We start from the raw sequence: 20939 nt of genomic DNA, 5'->3' as shown, positions 1-20939 counted from the left end.
GATAGAGGTTCATGCCAGGAAGCTACTGACCAAGTTTACAGTAATTCTGTCTGGTTGTTACAGAGGTGTTTAAGTAAAATGTTGACCAAGGATGCAGGGTAACAAACGATGGACCATTCACCTATACTAAAAACTGACACTGAACAAAGATCATGTGAGCTAACAAAAGTATCTACATGTATAAACAAACATATCCTGCAAGACTTTAAAGGGAACTAACTCTAGATTAAAAATTTAAAAACTAAGCAGGACAAAAATATCGTCAGAAATGGAAAATAAATTGTAACAACAGTACAATCCGCAGAGATTCTAGCAACTTTTATTCAAGAATTTACAAGGGTTGTAACATGTATACAAGTGACAGAACCCAAGGTAAAAAAAATATTTCTAACAGAATTAAAAATTCCAAATAGAATACAACAAAGATATCATATACATTTCTTTTACAATACTTAAGACTTTTCATTAAGAAATGAAATGATTTTTTTCATTGTTCATGCGAAATGAACGACAGAATAGGATTGGCAAATCCATGAATCGCATGAACACCGGAAAAAATAGTTTCATTTCTTATATTTACTTTATATTTCCTTTCCATTTGTAAACAAGATAATATTATAAATTGCACATATTTTGTGGCATTTAACATTAAAATCAGCTTCCCGGCTATTCTGTTCACGAGACGGAACAGCTGCGACATCATCTAAGGAATGTTCTCCCTGACTATACGCGACGTTTTAGAACAGCGGTCGGTTATCACTAAGCAGCGATTACATAACTTTCGCGCCTTTCCTTTAGCTGTTCATACGAAATGAACGTCATAATTTTCAATGGAAAAGAATAAGGCAATTGTAAATATTCCATTTTGAAAATATTTTTTTATGATTTGATATTCCACTGTACATAATCATCTTTCAAAAAGGACATTTTTTGTCATTTAATTCACAAAAATTATACAGAATACAATATTTTTTTGAATATCACAAGGTAATCATAAAGTAAGTAAATGGTTAGATGGGACTTTCAATAGGTTTTATTCAGGTCCCTTAATTTCTACTAGCATCATTGAATAGGTCCCAAAGAGTAGCAGTTCTTTCAAGACATTTTATTGCTGAAAATACATTGTCATAGATAATCCCTTGCTAAAACTGACTTGTGAAAATTATAAAAGAACAATTTCTATATTTCTCTGTCATCTTTCTACTAGATACTAACTTGCTCTGAAAGTTCTACATAGATGCAATAATAATAAACTAAATAATAAATCAAAGTCCTTATTATAATGCAATTCCTCAAAAAAATTATGGCCGAGGATGGCTGAAATTTCCAGCTACTAGAGATAATTAAAATGTTTACAATTAGTTTTTATAACCCTCTTTCACATCTTGAGTATAATCAAGTACTTATAAAGATAGATGGGTAAATCAAACACAATCTATCAATTTTAATATGACAGTGTAATGTTATTCTCAGAGATGTTTTTGGCATCTCTGCTGTACACAGTAGACCAATACAATCATATTCATTACACAGTCACAGTTTCAGGTTATATTTGGATTTTGCTGAAGTCCGTCTATGACCTCGAGTGGCCAGATGGTTGCCATGGCAACATTATGACTGAGGTTCTGTAACTTGATGGCACGCAGTAGTGGACACTGTCCAGTCTTCAGTAGCTGACCAACTACCATTATATAATGTCCTGAAAAACAATAATATAATGTAACACTAAGGTACCTTTCATACAGATATAAAGGAAAACTGTGTCGGCCATCTCGAGTTGTGGCGGCAATTTTGAATATAGGCTTTTGAAAGTTATCTTTTTTAAAAATCAAAAATAATAGTGTTTTTTACAAAGTCTTGTAATATCAGCTGACATCTCAAAGACCATCTTGAATTTCAGGAGCCATGTTGATTTTGAGGTTTGAGGGTGGTCACAATTTAATTAAGTGTTACGTTTCAAGCAATCACCATGCAAAGTGGTTTGCTCGTAGAATTATCTTAACGATTTTTGCAATAACATTCTAACTAGTCTATAATTGGCAAATACATCTATTCATTATGCACCAGTTTACAAAGCTGAATGATCAAATATCAATAAATTATCATAAACTCAGTTACAGTTTAACTAATATATGTGTTCACAAAAACTGCCACTTTTTCAATGACTTTAAGAAATGAGTACCTTTGACAGGTTTTGAAGTCTGAAATGGTATTTTATTGCAACCTCTAACTTGAGCAACTGCCGTTCCATCATCCAACAGTAAACTGTCCCCATTGTCCATAATCTATATAAATCGGTACATTTTTAGACAGTCATTTTCTATCCCAATTTCATTTAATGCTTCTCTGCAAATTACTGGAATATATCAGTGAAATAAAACCAATATTTTCACTGTTTCAATGCAATTTTACCTGGTTCAGAACAAAATGTTATTATGTACACTTAAATTCATTATAATAGTTGGGAAATGTTTCCAAAGAATACTCCAATTACAATAACAAGAGCTGTCTGTTGACAGCGCGCTCGACTATTCGAAGCATTTATAGAAGTATAGGGTCAAAATATTACCCGAGATTTTCAGACAAAAAAAAAACATGAGCTGTCCGTAAGACAGCACGCTCGACTTTTCTCAGTGCTTGACTCTGAATTTGAGCTTTGCCAGTAAAAAAAAAAAAAATCCAAGTTAAAAAGGGGCATAACTCTGTTAAAATTCAAATTATAGTTATGAGAATTGTGCCTCCTGGTGTAGACTTTGATAGTAAATAACTATTTTGAGTTTTAAGTCAAAAGCTTTAATAGTAACAGAGATATTTGACTTTATCAAAAATTTTAACCAAAAAAATCTAAGTTAAAAGGGGCATAATTCTGTCAAAATTCAAACCAGAGTTATGGGGATTGTTTCTCCTGATGTAGACTTTGATGGTAAATAAGTGTTTTAAGTTTAGAGTCAAAAGCTTTGATAGTAACAGAGATATTTGACTTTATCAAAAACTTTAACTAAAAATTCTAAGTTAAAAAGGGGCATAATTCTGTCAAAATTCAAACCAGGGTTATAGGAATTGTGTCTCCTGGTGTAGATTTTGATAGTAAATAACTATTTTGAGTTTCAAGTCAAAAGCTTTAATAGTAACAGAGATATTTGACTTATCAAAAATTTTAACAAAATTTCTAAGTTAAAAAGGGGCATAATTCTGTCAAAATTCAAATCAGTGTTATGGGGATTGTTTCTTCTGGTGTAGACTTTGATAGTAAATAAGTATTTTAAGTTTCAAGTCAATAGCTTTGATAGTAACAGAGATATTTGACTTTATCAAAAACTTTAACCAAATATTCTAAGTTAAAAAGGGGCTTATTCTGTCAAAATTCAAATCAGAGTTATGGGGACTGTTTCTCCTGGTGTAGACTTTGATAGTAAATAACTATCTTAAGTTTCAAGTCAATAGCTTTGATAGTACCAGAGATATTTGACTTTATCAAAAACTTTACCCAAAAATTCTAAGTTAAAACACATAATTCTGTCAAAATTCAAATCAGAGTTATGGGGATTGTTTCTCCTGGTGTAGACTTTGATAGTAAATAACTATTTTAAGTTTCAAGTCAATAGCTTTGATAGTAACAGAGATATTTGACTTTATCAAAAACTTTAACAAACGGCGATGCCGACGCTGGGGCGAGTGCAATAGCTCTACATTTTCTTCGAAAAGTCAAGCTAAAAAGGAACTGATAAGACAAACAATGTACATGCATTTGTGGACTTGGGTAAGTTTTGCACTATAATGCAATGTGTGACCATGTTGGTAAGTAAGTGTTCAAAGTGTCAAAGCCATATATCAAACAGTTGACAGACAAAATATCGAATAGTATACGAAACCTAACTAATAATTTCTATGTCCAGAAAGGGCCATAACTGAGCTCAAGTCCTTGTCCTAGGTAAGTAGACTATGAAGGTAAACAAGAGTTAGTGGTCAAAGTTTCAAAGCCATAAGACAAACAGGTTAGGCATAATATAGACTGGTACGAAAAACTTCACTGATTTCCAAGTCCAAAAAGGGTCATAATTTAGCCAAAATAGTTGATAGAGTTATGTACTCTTGCCTACAGATCGAAATCATGATGATAAACAAGAGTTAAAAGTTTCAAAGCCACATGTCAAATAGCTTTGACAAAACATTGACTTGTATGAAAACTAAACAATTTCCAAGTCCAAAAACGGCCATAATTCAGCCAAAATAGTTGACAGAGGTATGTACTCTTGCCTACAGATCGAAATCATGATGATAAACAAGTGTTCAAAGTTTCAAAGCTGCATGTCAAATAGTTTTGACAAAACATGAACTTGTACGAAAACTGAACCAATTTCCAAGTCAAAAAAGGGCCAAAATTAAGCCAAAATAGTTGACAGAGTTATGTACTCTTGCCTACAGATATAAATCATGATGATGAACAATTGTGCAAACTTTCAAAGCCATGTGTTAAATAGTTTTGACAAAACATGGACTTGTACACAAATTGTACCAATTTCCAAGTCCAAAAAGGGCCATAATTCAGTCAAAATAGTTGACTGAGTTATGTACTCTTGCCTACAGATAGAGACTGTTATAATAAACAAGTGATAAAAGTTTCAAAGTCATATATCAAACACTTTACACAAAATGTGAACTGGTATGAAAAACTTAACCAAGATTTCTAAGTTAAAAGGGGCCGTAATTCAGACAAAATCCTTGATAGAGTTATCTACTCTTGCCTACAACTGGACATGGTGATGGTAAACAAGTGTTGAAAGTTTCAAAGCTTTATCTCAAAAGATTTTGTCAAAATGTGTACTGGTACGAAAAACTTAACCAAGGTGTGACGCCAACGCCGTGCTGAGTAGGATAGCTCTACTTATTCTTCGAATAGTCGAGCTAAAAATGTATATATTAAACTGCTACTTGAACATAAAGATATACTGTCCATCATATCAAAATGAAAAAGAAATCTAGAATTCAGACAGAACTATTTAACTTTTTTTTAACTCAATTATGTGAGGTCTTGAAACTGTAACGATTAAAACAAGAGGGTCATGATGACCCTATATCACTAACCTGTAAAACTTGGCCTTGGAATCATCAAAAACATTCTGACCAAGTTTCATGAAGATAGGGTCATAAATGTGGCCTCTAAATTGATAACAAGCTTTTCCTTTGATTTGAGTGGTGACCTAGTTTTTGACCCCACATGAACTAGTTTCGAACCTGGCCTAGGAATCATCAAGATAAACATTCTGACCAAGTTTCACGAAGATAGGATAATAAATGTGGCCACAAGAGTGTTAACAAGCTTTCTCTGTGATCTGACCTGGTGACCTAGTTTTTCACCCCACATGACCTAGTTTCAAACTTGGCCTAGAGACCATCAAGATAAACATTTTGTGCAAGTTTGCATCAAGTCAAAGCATACAAAATGTAAATGAAACCTCTATATGTCTGAAAGGGCTAAAACAGAAAATGTTGCCCTTTTCAGGGGCAGTAACTCTAGAATCCATGATGGAAACTAGCCAGTTTTCGGAAGGAACCTAGATCTTATTGTGACTTAAGTTGTGTGTAAGTGTGGTAAAACTGGAATGTAAAATGTCACTTCACTCATGTTCATAAGGTAAAACTTAACAAATTTTGGCTCTTTCAGGGGTCAATCTGGAATCTATGATTCATCATGGATTCCAAGATCTATTGTTGTTTAAGATATTTTGCAAGTTTGTATCAAATCAAACCATAAATGAAGTCTCTATATGGCTGCAAAAGCCAAATTAGCAAATTTTGGCCCTTTAAGGGGCCATAACTCTGAAACCCATGATGGGATTTGGCCAGTTTTCGAACTGACCTGAGATATTATGCCAATACAAGCTGTGTGCAAATCTGATTAAAGTTGATTGCAAAATGTGGTGTCTATCATACCTACAAGACAAAATAGCAAACTTGGCCCTTTAAGGGGCCATAACTCTGGAACCTATGATGGGATCTGGCCAGTTTTCGAAAGGAACCGAGATATTATGCCAATACACGTTGTGGGCAAGTTTGATTAAAACTGATTGCAAAAAGGGTCTCTTTCATGTTCACAAGATATTGTGGACAGACGACGGACGGGCGATGAGTGATCACAAAAGCTCACCCTGTCACTACGTGACAGGTGAGCTATAAAAGAAATAGAGTAAAGTGCATTAACACATTGACCTGAAATTCAAAGTAAATAGGCCACTTAATTCATGACATAGTATTTCCAGAGTTAAGGACCTTGTGGCATATGATGTTTACAATGATGTAAAACAAATATTTCAAGTTTGAACCAAACCCATTAAGTAACAAGAGATCACAGAGTGATCTTGGCGCCCACCATTGAGCCATTTTTTAATGTTCCAAATTTTAAGACTAGCTCAAGGTCAAAATCAAGGTTAAATTTCATTTCGGTAAACAACACTGTGCATGAGGTCCAAATTTGAAAGCTGAAGCTTGTGAAATGTGAGTATAGGTCACTAGATCAATTTCAAGGTCAGAGCTCATTTTGGTACACAGAACTACGCATGTACTTCAAATTTGGAAGCTGTAGCTTGAGAAATGTGAAAGTAGGTCACTAGGTAAAAATCAATGTCAAATTTCAATTCAGAACACAACAAGGAGCTGCGTTCAATAAATGTTTGATGCCCCCGGTGGCATCCTTGTCGATACAAAGCAACCTAAGTCCAAAACGAGGTCAAGGTCAAACTGAGGTCAGGTGATGTCTGAAGATGAGGAATGGTCACAGGTTAAATCTGCATTAGTATAAATTCATTCTAGTAAGGGATATTGATGCTAGACGAAACGGTCCCATTTGGTTAACCAAGAGATGGCCCATATAAAGCAACCTAAGTCCAAAACGAGGTCAAGGTCAAGGTCAAACTGAGGTCAGGTGATGTCTGAAGATGAGGAATAGTCACAGGTTACATCTGCATTAGTATCAAGTCATTCTAGTAAGGGGTATTGATGCTAGACGAAACGGTCCCATTTGGTTAACCAAGAGATGGCCCATATAAAGCAACCTAAGTCCAAAACGAGGTCAAGGTCAAACTGAGGTCAGGTGATGTCTGAAGATGAGGAATGATCACAGGTTACATCTGTATTAGTATCAAGTCATTCTAGTAAGGGGTATTGATGCTAGACGAAACGGTCCCATTTGGTTAACCAAGAGATGGCCCATATAAAACGAGGTCAAGGTCAAGGTCAAACTGAGGTCAGGTGATGTCTGAAGATGAGAAATGGTCACAGGTTACATCTGCATTAGTATAAATTCATTCTAGTAAGAGGTATTGATGCTAGACGAAACGGTCCCATTTGTTTAACCAAGAGATGGCCCATATAAAGCAACCTAAGTCCAAGACGAGGTCAAGGTCAAACTGAGGTCAGTAGATGTTTGAAGATGAGGAATGGTGACAGGTTACATCTGCATTAGTATCAAGTCATTCTAGTAAGGGGTATTGATGCTAGATGAAACGGTCCCCTTTGGTTAGCCTCGTACGGACGGCCGAACGGACAAACGGACGGACAGGACAATCACTATATGCCTCCTGCATCAGTAGATGCCGGGGGCATGAAAATATGCGTGTGGTCCAAATTTGAAGCCTGTAGCTTCAGAAATGTGAAAGTAGGTCACTAGGTCAATCTCAAGATCAAAGTTCATTTCGGTGCACAAAACTATGCATGTGGTCCAAATTTGAAGGCTGTAGCTTGAGAAATGTGAAAGTAGGTCACTAGGCCAAAATCAAGGTGAAATTTCATTAGCGAACACAAAACTATGCTTGTGGTCCAAATTTGAAGCCTGTACCTTCAAAAATGTTAAAGTAGGTCACTAGGTCAATGTCAAGGTAAAAGTATTTTTTGGTGCAAAAAACTATGCATGTGGTCCAAATTTGAAGGCTGTAGCTTGAGAAATGTGAAAGTAGGTTACTAGGTCAAAATCAATGTCAACTCATGTCAAGGTTCATCTTGCCACTCAAAATTATACATGTGGTCCAAATTTGAATGTTGTAGGTTATTGACAAGAAGATTTTAAAAGCTTTTCCCTATATAAGTCTATATGAACCATGTGACCCCAGGGGCTGGGCCATATTTGTCCCTAGGGGGATAATTTGAACAAACTTGGTAGAGAACCACTAGATGATGCTACATTACAAATATCAAAGCCCTAGGCTTTGTGGTTTGGACAAGAAGATTTTCAAAGTTTTTCCCTATATAAATCTATGTAACGATGTGACCCCCAGGGCGGGGCCATATTTGACCCTAGGGGAATACTTTGAACACCCTTAGCAGAAGACCACTAGATGATGTCACAGACAAAATATCAAAGCCTTAGGCCCTGTGGTTTTGGACAAGAGGTTTTTCAAAGTTTTTCCCTATATAAGTCTATATAAACCATGTGACCCTGGGACGGGGCCATATTTGACCCTAGGGAAATAATTTGAATCATCTTGGTAGAGGACCACTAGATGATGCTACATACCAAATATCAAAGCCCTAGATTCTGTGGTTTTGGACAAGAAGATTTTCAAAGTTTTTTCCTATATAAATCTATGTAAATTATAAAAATAAACAAAGGGCCATAACTCACTCAAAAATTGTTGAACCAGTCTGATTTTCAGGGGGACACAACTAGGGTACCAATACATCATTCTGACAAAGTTTGGTCAAAATACCCCCAGTAGTTTCTGAGGAGATACAATAACGAGAAATTGTTAACGGACGGACGGAAGGATGACGGACCACGGACGCAGAGTGATTTGAATAATAATAATAATAGAGATAGAAGGAAAGTGCATCAAAACTTTAAACATACAAACAGGGCATAATTCATAAAATACTAGTGTGAGATTTATGGCACTTGTGTCAGATGATGTTTTAAGTTTAAAGCAAACCGATCAAATAACAACCGAAATAAGGTAAAATTGCATCAACAATTTAACCAAGCTCTGGATATTGATGCCAACTATGACATTAGGGTGAGTATGATGGCTCTCTCTATACATTTTGTGATAGGTAAATATCGAGACAGTAATGTTCACCATTGTCCATAATATTCCAAATAGGTAAATATCAAGACAGGTACATTTGCCACTGTCCATTATTTAAAACACCGCTAAATGTTGAATCATATTGCTTTTACTTTTCATTCACAACCAGAAATACTGTCTATAATATTTTTTAAATGTACATCAACACACAGACTTGCCTCAATAACAACACCTTGTACTGTAACCATAGAAAACATAACACTTGTCCCTGAACAATTTGTGGACCACTTCTTCATAGAGCTAGCATCACTTCCAGGAGAGGGCTGGTCAATAATTTCCCGACAGTTACATAAGTCTACCAGGAACAGTTTTCTTGCTGGCTTCTCCAATATCTTGCTCATGATGCAATTCTACTGTCTAAAATAAGCAAGATGATACTAAGATGGCAAGATAATATGCAACAACTGAATAAAGGGTTGATATTTCAAGCCTCCTCACAATGAAAAGAGATACCAGATGATCAGAAGCAAGCCGATGCTAATCCCAATATTAACCCTTACCCTACTGAATTTCTATAATTAACCTGTCCATCTTCCAATTTGGACAGTACCATTAACTGTTAAAAGGGGTGCTTACCAAAATGATACTGGCTGAACAGCGAACTATGCAGATCATGCTCAGACTACACAGATGTGCAGGCTGATCATGATCTACACTGGTCGCAAAGGCAGAATCAATCGTGTCCACCATGGCAAGGGTTAGAGGAAGGTGACCCAGATTTATGCTGCTCACCTCTGTCTGCTGCAAGCTCATGGAGCATTTAATTCAGAATGGTGGCTGTTGGTAGTTTTAGTGGAAGGATAGTACAAGATACAGGAGATGCTACAATTCCAAAAGCTTCCCTGATGTTTAGTGTGCTATGACCCAGTTGTAAAGCATCCATACATGGGACTCAAGTCCCAATGTTGGTAGTTCTGGTTGGAGGAGCGGGAACTAGAACTCACAATTCCCGTGTTTCATAGTCAGTGTTACCATTGCTTCCACTCATGTTTAAGGTAGTTCTGCATGTTTGCATGTTATACAATGTAGAATTTTATAAAACTATATTTTTTCAAAGCAGCTGGAGAAAACCCAGCCATTAAAGAGGATAGGGTTGTGTGCTTTTCTGTTTGACCGCTTTGAAAATATTGATCCTCTAGTCAATTTTCACAATGGGTTATGAGAAAACTGTACTTTTGTCACCGCATACAGAAAAACTTTAACCATGTTGATACTAATAAAATTTTGTATATTAACTTTTTTAATCATGTCTAAGTAAAAGGTGTGTGTGCTTATTTTTTTTTGCAATTCCCAAATACTCATTGCAATCCATATTGCTGCCTATTTTATGGTATTACTTTGAATTTGTTCACATCAAGACCAATGTATTGTCAAAATTAACGTTAGGAAAGACTGAAGCAGTGACATCCTAACACCTAGTAGATTTCTGGCTACATTTATGATACACTTGTAACTGCTACCTTGCATAAAAAAAAATCCAGGTTTTGCAGATTAAAATTAATTACTTCCAGTTAACCAAACATGCAGAACTACCTTAAGTTTGAGTTTAACCTAATAACTGCAGTTTGTTGTTTGTTTTGTAAGCTTATTCGTAGTTGCCACTGTAAGTCAATATGGGCATTTCCTCAGCTACTATGCAAAGTGCCTCATATCACCTGCCTGATTTTTTTTACCTGATATCAAAATTAAGCTCCTCCCATATTGATGAACTAGTCCTTCCAAACTGAATTTTATTACAGAGTCAAGTTTAAATGTTTAACAGCTTTTTTTCTAAACAGATTCTGTAATCTAGATTAGTAATTTCCTTAACTATGCCAGTCTCCACTTTCATCACACAGACATTGGAGCTTAATGACGTCATTGTATAATGTTCATCAAGACATCACAACGTTTACATGGATTGATTCTTTGAAAAGGTTTATAATACACTTGGCACTATACTTATTCTTGATTTATGCCTAATTTAAGGCCTCTATTTTTTAATCAAAAGTGGCTGTATTTATTATCATTCTTGGAACATTGTAAATTTAGTGATTAAACTTTAAAGTCTTTCTGACTGAGTCTGGAACAAGGAGTGAAATGTTCAGCACTTGGGACATGTAGCTGCCTGAGTCAAATGTTTAAAGGAAAATGCAATGTTGTCCTTATGTTAAGTCCGTCTTCTAGGATTGCTTAAATCACTAATAGAAGAGAAATAATTTCCAAAATCGGTTTCAAAATGAGAAAGTTATGAGCATTTAAATATCGGGTCACACATTAAACCGGAATCCACCTAAAAACCGGAATACACCGGAATACACTTTGCATAACCGGAATACACCTGTATTTTTTTCATTTAAAGGTATTTTTGAAGTGTTTTTGATATAATTCAATCATATTTATCATATATAATTAACATACGAAAGGAAAGTAAAATACGTTCACGCAAAATGATTTTATACGAGATTGAAATTCGGCGACCGCGCCGGAAATTTCCATAACCGAAATACACCCGTATTTTATTAATAAATGGTATTTTGTAGTGTTTTTTTTTCAGAAATCATTCGTGTTTAATATAAATAATAACTTTACAAAAGGAAAATAAAATACTTAACACAAAACGATTTATACGAGATTGAAATTTGGCGACCGCTCGGGAAATTACCATAACCGAAATACACCTGTATTTCTTCAACAATTGGTATTTTTGAAGTGGTTTATGGCTGAATTCAAACATATTTATCATAAATAATTAATTTTCGAATGGATATTAACGTCTTGTACACGATTGAAAATCGGCGTGCGCACTGAAAATTTGCGCATTCGTGAATGAATTTCCATGTCCTAAAATTCTGTAATATACACCCGTATTTCTTAAATCAATCGTATTTTTAGGGTTTATGACAGAATTAAATCATATCTAAAATGAATAATTAATTTACAAAAGCAAATTAAAACGCGCAAAACGTTTTTATACGAGGTTGAAAATTTGTTGAGCGCACGGGAAATTTGCGCACTCTTGGATGAACCACAATCGCCATAATTTTGTTAGCTTTCAACTTAGGTAGGTAAATTTCTTTAAAGTTTCAATTTTTTAGTTCAAATTATTTCAAAATATCTTTTTATGCTAATATGATATTCCTCCACTCTTTATTTACTGAACTTTAATAATAACCAATATGAAATATACTTTTAAATCTTATTGCTTATCATTCTGTTAAAAGTACCTTATAATTGTTGATAACGAACAGGCATGTTATTCGAGTGTCACCTGTCAATCAACAAGTTGAGCATGTTGAGTGGACACTGATTGCTATAGTATCAATCAAAATATTTAAAGAAAGTTAAAGATGTTTTTACAGCTTTTCGTTGTCAAAATAATCTGCCGTCGAGGAAATATGCTTCATTCAATAATATGATATATTAACCATAGACAAAAATATTTGGTGACAGTTACGTTACACGCCTGGAAAATCATACCAAGGGCAATATGCATTAATATATAAATGCGCCTTCTATGGTGTATCTGGAATGTCAACTCGTAAAAAAATTCGGCCAATGTACAGGGCTCGACACTAACACTGATCCGCTGGTACGAGGCCAGTGAAAACCAACAAGGACCAGTAAAATATTTGGAGGACCAGTAACTGTTTCATTTAAAAATTTAGTGGAAACTGCTCTTCGGACCAGTCGCCCGAAATGGTTAGTGTCTGGCCCTGAATGTATGATTGAATCTGCAATTCATCGCTGTTTTAGTAAAACATTGAATAAGTGTTGATACGTTTAAGTATATATGTATATGGCTGTATAAGTTTTTCGTGTGCAAAAATAAAAATTATACTGAATGTACCTGTTTTTCTTCAATTTTTCAATTTGCAATAATATCGACAAATGAAATTAAATAAAAGCTTATCATATTTAACTGCACTTCCCTCGTTAGACATTATTTGTCACATGTCACTTGTGTGTTCTTTCAAATATACTGATTAATTAATTATCAATAGGTGTGATAATCCAATCAAACTCTATCGGGACTAATCAGTGACACGTGTTTGTTACGCCGCATATATTTAAATGATATTAATTGTGCTATGGCAATGAACGCAGTAAACGTTTGTATATTCATATATTAAACATGATATAATTCTTTTGAAAACTGATTTTTCAAAATACATTTTCTTCTTAAACATGTTAAATTATCAGATTAATTCTGGGGAAATAATTCAATTAGTTCCAATAATAAACATATGGCCGGTCCTTTCCGATCAGCGCGGCGTATGCGCTGACATGTGTTTTGTGTATAATTCATCTAAAAATCGAATATTGATATTGTTTTCTCAATTTATTTTCTTTTTTACTTGTTATACGAAATCTGAAGAAATAATTAAATAATTTCCAATAATAAACACGTGACATGCCCCTTCCGATCAGCGCGGTTTATGCCACTCGTATTTTGTATATAATTCATTTTAAAATCGAAAGTTGCTATTTTATAATTCTTAATTTATTTTCTCTTTTATTTGTTAAATAAAATATGAAGAAACAATTGATAATTTCAAATAATAAACATATGACAAGCCCTTTCCGATCATGTTAAGCTCTTTCCGATCAGCGCGGTAATGTCATGACCCATATTTTGTCTATAATTCATTTATAAATTGAATATCGATATTTTTTTTATCATAAATTATTTTCTTTTTTTCATTTTTTTTAAATGAAATGTGAAGAAACTATTAAATAATTTCCAATAATCAACATTCCGGTATCTAGTCAGAGCGACGTAAGCGCGCAACATTTCCGTAAGCTCGCCGAATTTCAATCTCGTATAAAATCGTTTTGCGTTAAAGTATTTCATTTTCCTTTTGTAAAATAATTATTTTATATTATACTCGAATGTTTTCTGCAATAGCCCCTACAAAAATACCATTTATTATTGAAATACGGGTGTATTTCGGTTATGGAAATTTCCGGCGCGGACGCCGAACTTCAATCTCGTATAAAATTATTTTGCGTGAACGTATTTTACTTTCCTTTCGTATATTAATTATTTATGATAAATATGATTGAATTATATCAAAAACACTTCAAAAATACCTTTAAATTAAAAAACACAGGTGTATTCCGGTTATGCAAAGTGTATTCCGGTGTATTCCGGTTTTTAGGTGGATTCCGGTTTAATGTGTGACCGTAAATATCTGATTCCATTGCAACAAAAAACAAGAGCTGTCTCCGTAGGATGACACATGCCCCCGATGGCACTTTGAATGAATAGTTATGGCCGATGTTAGAGTTTAGGACCTTTGACCTACGAACCTGGGTCTTGCGCGCGACACATCGTCTTACTGTGTCACACATTCATGCATAGTTATTTTAAAATCCATGCATGAATGACAAAGATATGGACCGGACATGCCCATCAATGCACTATCATGAAAAATGATCTTTAACGTCTAAGTGTGACCTTGACCTTTGAGCTACGGACCTGGGTCTTGCGTGATACACGTCATCTTATTGTGGTACACATTCATGCCAAGTTATTTGAAAATCCATCCATCGATGACAAAGATATGGACCAGACACGCCCATCAATGCACTATCCTTTAACGTCTAAGTGTGACCTTGACCTTTGAGCTACGGACCTGGGTCTTGCGCACTGCACGTCATCTTACTGTGGTACACATTCATGCCAAGTTATTTGAAAATCCATCCATCGATGACAAAGATATGGACCGGACACGCCCATCAATGCACTATCCTTTAATGTCTAAGTGTGACCTTGACCTTTGAGCTACGGACCTGGGTCTTGCGCACTGCACGTCGTCTTATTGTGGTACACATTCATGCCAAGTTATTTGAAAATCCATCCATCGATGACAAAGATATGGACCGGACACGCCCATCAATGCACTATCCTTTAACGTCTAAGTGTGACCTTGACCTTTGAGCTACGGACCTGGGTCTTGCGCACTGCACGTCGTCTTACTGTGGTACACATTCATGCCAAGTTATTTGAAAATCCATCCATCGATGACAAAGATATGGACCGGACACGAAAATTGCGGACAGACCGACAGACCGAGAGACTGACAGACCGACAGACTGACAGACCGACAGACGGTTCAAAAACTATATGCCTCCCTTCGGGGGGCATAAAAACAAGAGGGCCATGATGGCCCTATATCACTCACCTGAGTACCATTGCTCTAAATAATTAAATCAAGTTTTGACAAAGATCACATAGGCATACACATAAAATATCATCAGGAGAAACATTGTGTTGTAACAGTCCCTTTCGACCTATGGGTCACATACTAGTCAGGGCCAATTTCAATATCAAGTTTCAATATCCTACGTTCAAATGCTGCATTTTTGTACTAGCATGACTATTTCTTACCCTGGAAGACTTAAACAACATTTAAAACCAATCTCATAAGATTCTGCCAAGGTATATTCATTTACATGAAATAAAGGGTGGTAATTTGTCATATATTCAGTCAAAGGTTATCTACCCTGATTGTACGAGACAATCTGATGGCATAAATGACATTTCAAATCAGAACCTTTATTGGTTACCGAGATACATCCATTCTAATTTGAAATAAAGGGATGTAATTTGACATAAAATCAGTCCATAGTTATCTAACCTGATTGTTTCAGTCCAACTAATGACAATAATGAAATTTCAAATGAGTCCTATAAGTACTTACCGTGATAAATCCATTTTTATTGAAATCAGGGGAGGTAATTAACAATATAATAGAAAAGTATTCATATTGATAAACGTTCAATCAATAGTTATCTAACATGACTATTTCTTACCATGGAAGACATAAATAACATTTCAAACCAATCTCATTAGAAATTGCTAGGTATATTCATTTACATAAAAAATAAAGGGAGGTAATTTATCATAAATTCAGTCAATATGTATCTTCACTGACTATCCAAGTCAATCTGATAGCATAAATGAAATTTCCGATCAGTATCTTCATGAGTTATGGAGATATACCCATTTTAATTTGAAATAAAGGGAGGTAATTTAACATAAAATCAGTCCATAGTTATCTTTCCTGATTGTCTCAAAGGCAATAATGAAATTTCAAATGAGTCTTAAAAGTACTTACTGATATAAATCCATTTTGATAACAAAATAGCTAATTTTGGCCCTTTGAGGGACCATAACTCTGGAACCCATTATGGGATCTTGCCAGTTCAAGAAAGGAACCAAGATCTTATGTTGACACAAGTTTTGTGCAAGTTTGATTAAATTCAAATCATAAGTGAGGCTGCTATTGTGCAGACAAGGTCAAAATAGCTAATTTTGGCCAATCAGCCTCACAATTTTGCGTTTCCAAATCGATCATTTGGTAAAAGAACCCTGAACTCCATTCATTCAACCCTCAATGGTTCAGGGTATTTCCATGAATTCACTATGACGGGGTAAATATTTATTGTAAAATATACGATTATGTTAGGTCTCTTGTACATCTGGGATCTGTCAAGTAAACTGTAATTATGGGTGAAAACTCAAAATAAACGAGAAAGTTTAACAGCTATTGCATGAGCAGTCCAAGAAGTCGCCAGATTGCACCATTTACTAAGCTATATGCAAAATTTTCCCGAGGAAACCCTGGACCCCATTGACCCCCCCCCCCTCCACCCCCACCCCCAGTGCGCAAATCGTCCCTACACCCGTTTATTGTTACTTATCAGGCTCGGAAGATATGGGTGAACCTCACCCCTTCCAGCCCATATCAACCTCAACCTGATGACATTGATGTCAAAAGACGGCAGCCAGTTATTCTCTATTTATTTGTAGTCGCCACTGGGTATGGGCATTTCCTCAAGAAGGCTTACACTGACTAATGTATGTGGCCAGTGGGAGAAAACTGTAGTGCAGTATACAGACCTTCTGTGAGAAGTCTGGAGAAGATCCTTCAAGTTCAAATCAAAAGCTTTCCTCATTCATGATTCTCTGTTGTTCCAAGTGTTTACAAAAACACCCCTACTCTTACAGTCAATTAGTCAGTTCCTGATCACTAAGGGCTATATTTTTAAAACACAATAATGAATTTTGTACAGGGAGACAATCACCACATTTGGTTTGAAAATGCAAAGTAAATAATTATAAGTACTGTACTGTGTAGGAGCAACAGTGGTGTTACCACTTTTGTCAGTTACAGATCATTTTGGTCTATCCCAGACCATTTTAGAATAAAACTAAAATGCTCTGGGACACCAGTCCTGTGAAATAATAATCGTTTTCTCTCCTACCAAATCAACCTACAAATTTTGATTAAAAAATAATTTCTCAATTTGACAATTGTGTTCAACAGTTACGTCCCTGTTACAAGTGTGAGTTCTGGATCACATTAGATTGACAAAATATTAATTTTCTTCACAAACCAGCGATCTGGCAAAGTTACCTACACATGTATATTGTGGTATGTTATTTCCCTTATTGATTCATATTCATGCTAAGAACTAAATGATTATCTTCGTCATATAAGTGTAAACAGTGCTGTGATCTAGACTCTTCCACGCGTTAGATACTACATATTAACGACTGTTACAACCCAAGAACTAAGACGCGCCAGGTATAAAATTAGTGAAAGATAGCAATCGCTGATTGGCTGAGTGTATATATCGATGTAAACGTCACGCAGAGCTCCCTTTTATTTTAGATCTTTCTTTTTTGTCGGCTGCTAGATGGAATTTACAAAAACATTAGATATTTCTGTAAAAAAAAAATAAAATAAATAAAATTAAAGAAAGCAACACACCATTCAGTATCTTTAAACCCAAAAAACTGAAAGTGTTAGAAAAAATAAATGATAGAGATACATTAGTAATTTGACCCACTGGATATGGAAAGTCATTAATTTATGAAGTTTTGCACAAGATTTCAATTAGTTATACCTAATTACAATTCTATTATCAATACTAGGTACCTGCGTAGAAAGAGAATAATTTATAGAAAGTTACCAGTAAATCTATTCTATAGGTACCTTAGTCCTATTCTACAACAGGACAATATAGCTGACTGGAAGCGCTTATCTGTATTGTTTAAACCTTCATAGTTTTTGGTTTAATTTGTTATGTCAGGTGATTGAACAATCCTTTCAGGATTAATAAGACAATGTACATGTACTATATGCATTCAATACCAAGGTTTAACCTGAGCTACACATTTCTCTTTGGGAAAGCCTGGCTATTTTTAGATTAGCATTCGCGCGGTGGATTATGGTATTCGTACAGAAATCTGTACGTTTTTAATCGGTTTGTAACTGACTCTGTAATCGATAAGACAGATCAGTGAAACAGACTATGCTGTGATCCGGAACCCCCGACTAAATCAACTGAACTGTTATAAACCAAAGAAGTATAAAATACACAGTAAATCTTTTACCTCCACCTGTGTTTTTTTTGTATTACAAATGGCGATATGTTGTATAAAGGGAAGTAACTTTGATAATTTATTACAGTGCTGGCATACAGACACTACAAACGATCCATTCTGTCAAACTATAAGCATAAATACGTCAATGCGCCTTTTAAATTTAAAATATTTGGTCAAAAAACACAGAAAATCCATTTATCCTTTTTAGATATAAAACGTCTATTAGAAATGTCATATTTCATTACAACAAAAAACGATGCTCAGTCTAATAATATCCTAGAGTACACGTACAGTACTAAAACGTCTCACTGTACCTTAGATCATAGCTTTAATATTTTGATCGTACATGAAAAAGCTCAATCAAACCGAGTCTGCAACATTTCTGTTTATGCCATGTTTGGCAACCTGTGGTTTTCCACTTTTTCTATTTTAACACCAAGCATGGGAAGTTGATGCTTGGAAGTTGCCATGACCCAAAATCTTACGATATTTGTAAAAAAAATCCCCAAAATGATTGTTTGCATAAGTTAACATCAGACGTCTCAGCAAGGAAATCTTACAATATATTCAAGGTGTTTTTTCGGGGCAAAATGGACAGAAAGAATATCGTCGAAGAGTTGGATTTTTAGAGTTTCAAAGAAACGTGTCTATAGGAAGTCTTTATTGTAGACCATACAACATGTAAAATTTTGTGAATTTGGGCAGTTTTACTGTAAGCTACAATGTTCTCAAGAGGCTTGAACAGAAAGCATGTAAGAGACATGGGATGATAGCCAGTTTTATGGCGGCCGTAAAAAGTTTGCCTGTAAAGTCAACCAGGGCTGCTATATTTCAATCTTTTCAGATCGTTCAGCACCACGTTTATGTTGTGTTAGTGGTACTGGTCTTTAGGGCTAACCCATTATCTTACGAGGGACCATACGCCCCTTTCCTTGGAATTGCACTTTAGTGTTTCGTTGACGGTTTCAGATCCAACGCAATACGAACCATCTGCGGATGTCTCTTAATTTTATGTTGATATTTGTTACATGTACAAATGTTGAGTAATGCTCAACCCTGGGATATGGGGCATGGGCGGTAGCATGCATTTTTTTCTAACGTCCATGAACACGTTCAGTCAAATCGAGCCTGAAACATTTTAATTTTTTGTGGTGATTGGCGATAAATGGAGATTCCACTTTTTCTATTTTATCATCTTTTTTAAAAGAGAAGCTACATTAGCCTTTTTTCAGTCAGATGATAAAATGAAATAGGTGGTAGATTTCTTAATTTAACAAAAGAGAGAAAGAGAAGGAGAAGAGAAAGATCAACCAGCAGTTGTTTAGGTAAGTTTGGTTTGATGTAGTCTCATATAGAATAGAGAAAAGTGGAAACTTTAGAAGCCTTATCTATTCAAATATTTGATAGGAGTTTTATTATTCCATATCGAATGATAATTATATAATATGTCATCATTGGTTATTTTGATGATGAGTCTACACTTGTGGGTGGAACATAGTCTTAAATTTTCTTCCTTTTTGTTAACAATTTGGAGATAATGACGGGGTGGAAAGGGGCGGAGACAGTTTGAACTGTTCATGTTATTTCATTTATTGTCATTTCATAATTTATTAATTTCAAGATTTCAGAATCTTTATCCTTAAGGCAGCTATTCTTTGAGTTTTTGTCTCCTGTTTTAATTCATTGTTATATCTGCCTCTAGGTATTTAATTGATTTGTGTACTTCCAACTGTGTACTGGTTGTTTCTTTCTTGATATTCCTGTGAGAAACTGCAGTATAATTTTACCATGTACACATTTCCGAAGTTTCAGTCAAGTTTAGGGTAGATGAACTCTCTAGTGACCTATATCCATAGAATTTTGGACTGTACTACTAACTACCCTCATTCAAAAAGAGCTAGGCTATGTTAGTTGAACAATGTCTGTACCTAAAATTTCTCTCTAATTTACAGAACACCAATTGTTTTCAAATATACTTTCATTATAAAATTAATGACGTCTACGACCTTCCATAAATCGAAAAATGTATACCTTTTAACTTTTTTTGAGAACTGTCATAGTTCCACCAATAATGGGGAAAAATGTTAGAATACTGGAGATTCAATTTGAGTGCAAACCACGTCAAAATGTATAAAAAAGGTATATTAATCGCAGTAAAAAGCTTAAACTATAAACAAAAAGTCACTTCTTGATATTTTTTCATTACTAACCAATCAGAACGGACTAAATATTACCTTATATACTGTTACATTACTTCCAATGGTTCCCTGTATATTTTAAATTGGTGGTCTTTGACCGCTCTATGTTCTTAGGGCTTTATCTCGCTCTTTCCCGTTGGTCAGTCTACACTGTATCTGAACTTGTTCGCCCTGATTAGCTGTTTATCACATAGCACTTTAAACGCAATGGTCGAGAATCATTATGTCGAGAATGCTAAGACGTGAAGGCACTATATCGATTCTCGGTTTCTCCCATTGCAGTGT

General features: G+C 35.0%; 1 protein-coding gene across 3 annotated transcripts; it reads right to left on the bottom strand.

Moving 5' to 3' along the window:
* Positions 1 to 301: 301 nt before the first annotated feature.
* Positions 302 to 20815, bottom strand: LOC123523894 (recQ-mediated genome instability protein 2-like). 3 transcript variants are annotated; one of them, XM_045301640.2, is made up of 4 exons: positions 20691 to 20815; positions 9236 to 9434; positions 2183 to 2285; positions 302 to 1699 (listed from the first exon to the last, which is right to left on the bottom strand). In XM_045301640.2, the coding sequence occupies exons 2-4, from the start codon at positions 9416 to 9418 to the stop codon at positions 1542 to 1544; spliced, it is 444 nt and encodes a 147-aa protein (XP_045157575.1). In that variant the 5' UTR covers positions 9419 to 9434; positions 20691 to 20815; the 3' UTR covers positions 302 to 1541. The 3 variants fall into 3 exon arrangements, with proteins under 3 accessions (XP_045157575.1, XP_045157574.1, XP_045157573.1); XM_045301639.2 differs by lacking the exon at positions 20691 to 20815 and adding an exon at positions 18466 to 18592; XM_045301638.2 differs by lacking the exon at positions 20691 to 20815 and adding an exon at positions 18065 to 18434.
* Positions 20816 to 20939: the final 124 nt, after the last annotated feature.

The sequence above is a fragment of the Mercenaria mercenaria genome, chromosome 3 (assembly GCF_021730395.1).
Source record: "Mercenaria mercenaria strain notata chromosome 3, MADL_Memer_1, whole genome shotgun sequence".
Taxonomy (NCBI): Eukaryota; Metazoa; Mollusca; class Bivalvia; order Venerida; family Veneridae; genus Mercenaria; species Mercenaria mercenaria.
The sequence above is the reverse complement of the archived record's forward strand: the minus strand, read 5'-3'. Positions and strand labels throughout refer to the sequence as shown.

Excerpts from the sequence above, each read along its gene's own strand:
- LOC123523894 (XM_045301640.2), bottom strand. The coding sequence starts at position 9,418 with ATGAGCAAGATATTGGAGAAGCCAGCAAGAAAACTGTTCCTGGTAGAC. Across the intron at positions 2,286-9,235 it reads TACAAGGTGTTGTTATTGAG|ATTATGGACAATGGGGACAG; the intron begins GCAAGTCTGTGT and ends CGATTTATATAG. Across the intron at positions 1,700-2,182 it reads GACTTCAAAACCTGTCAAAG|GACATTATATAATGGTAGTT; the intron begins GTACTCATTTCT and ends ATTGTTTTTCAG.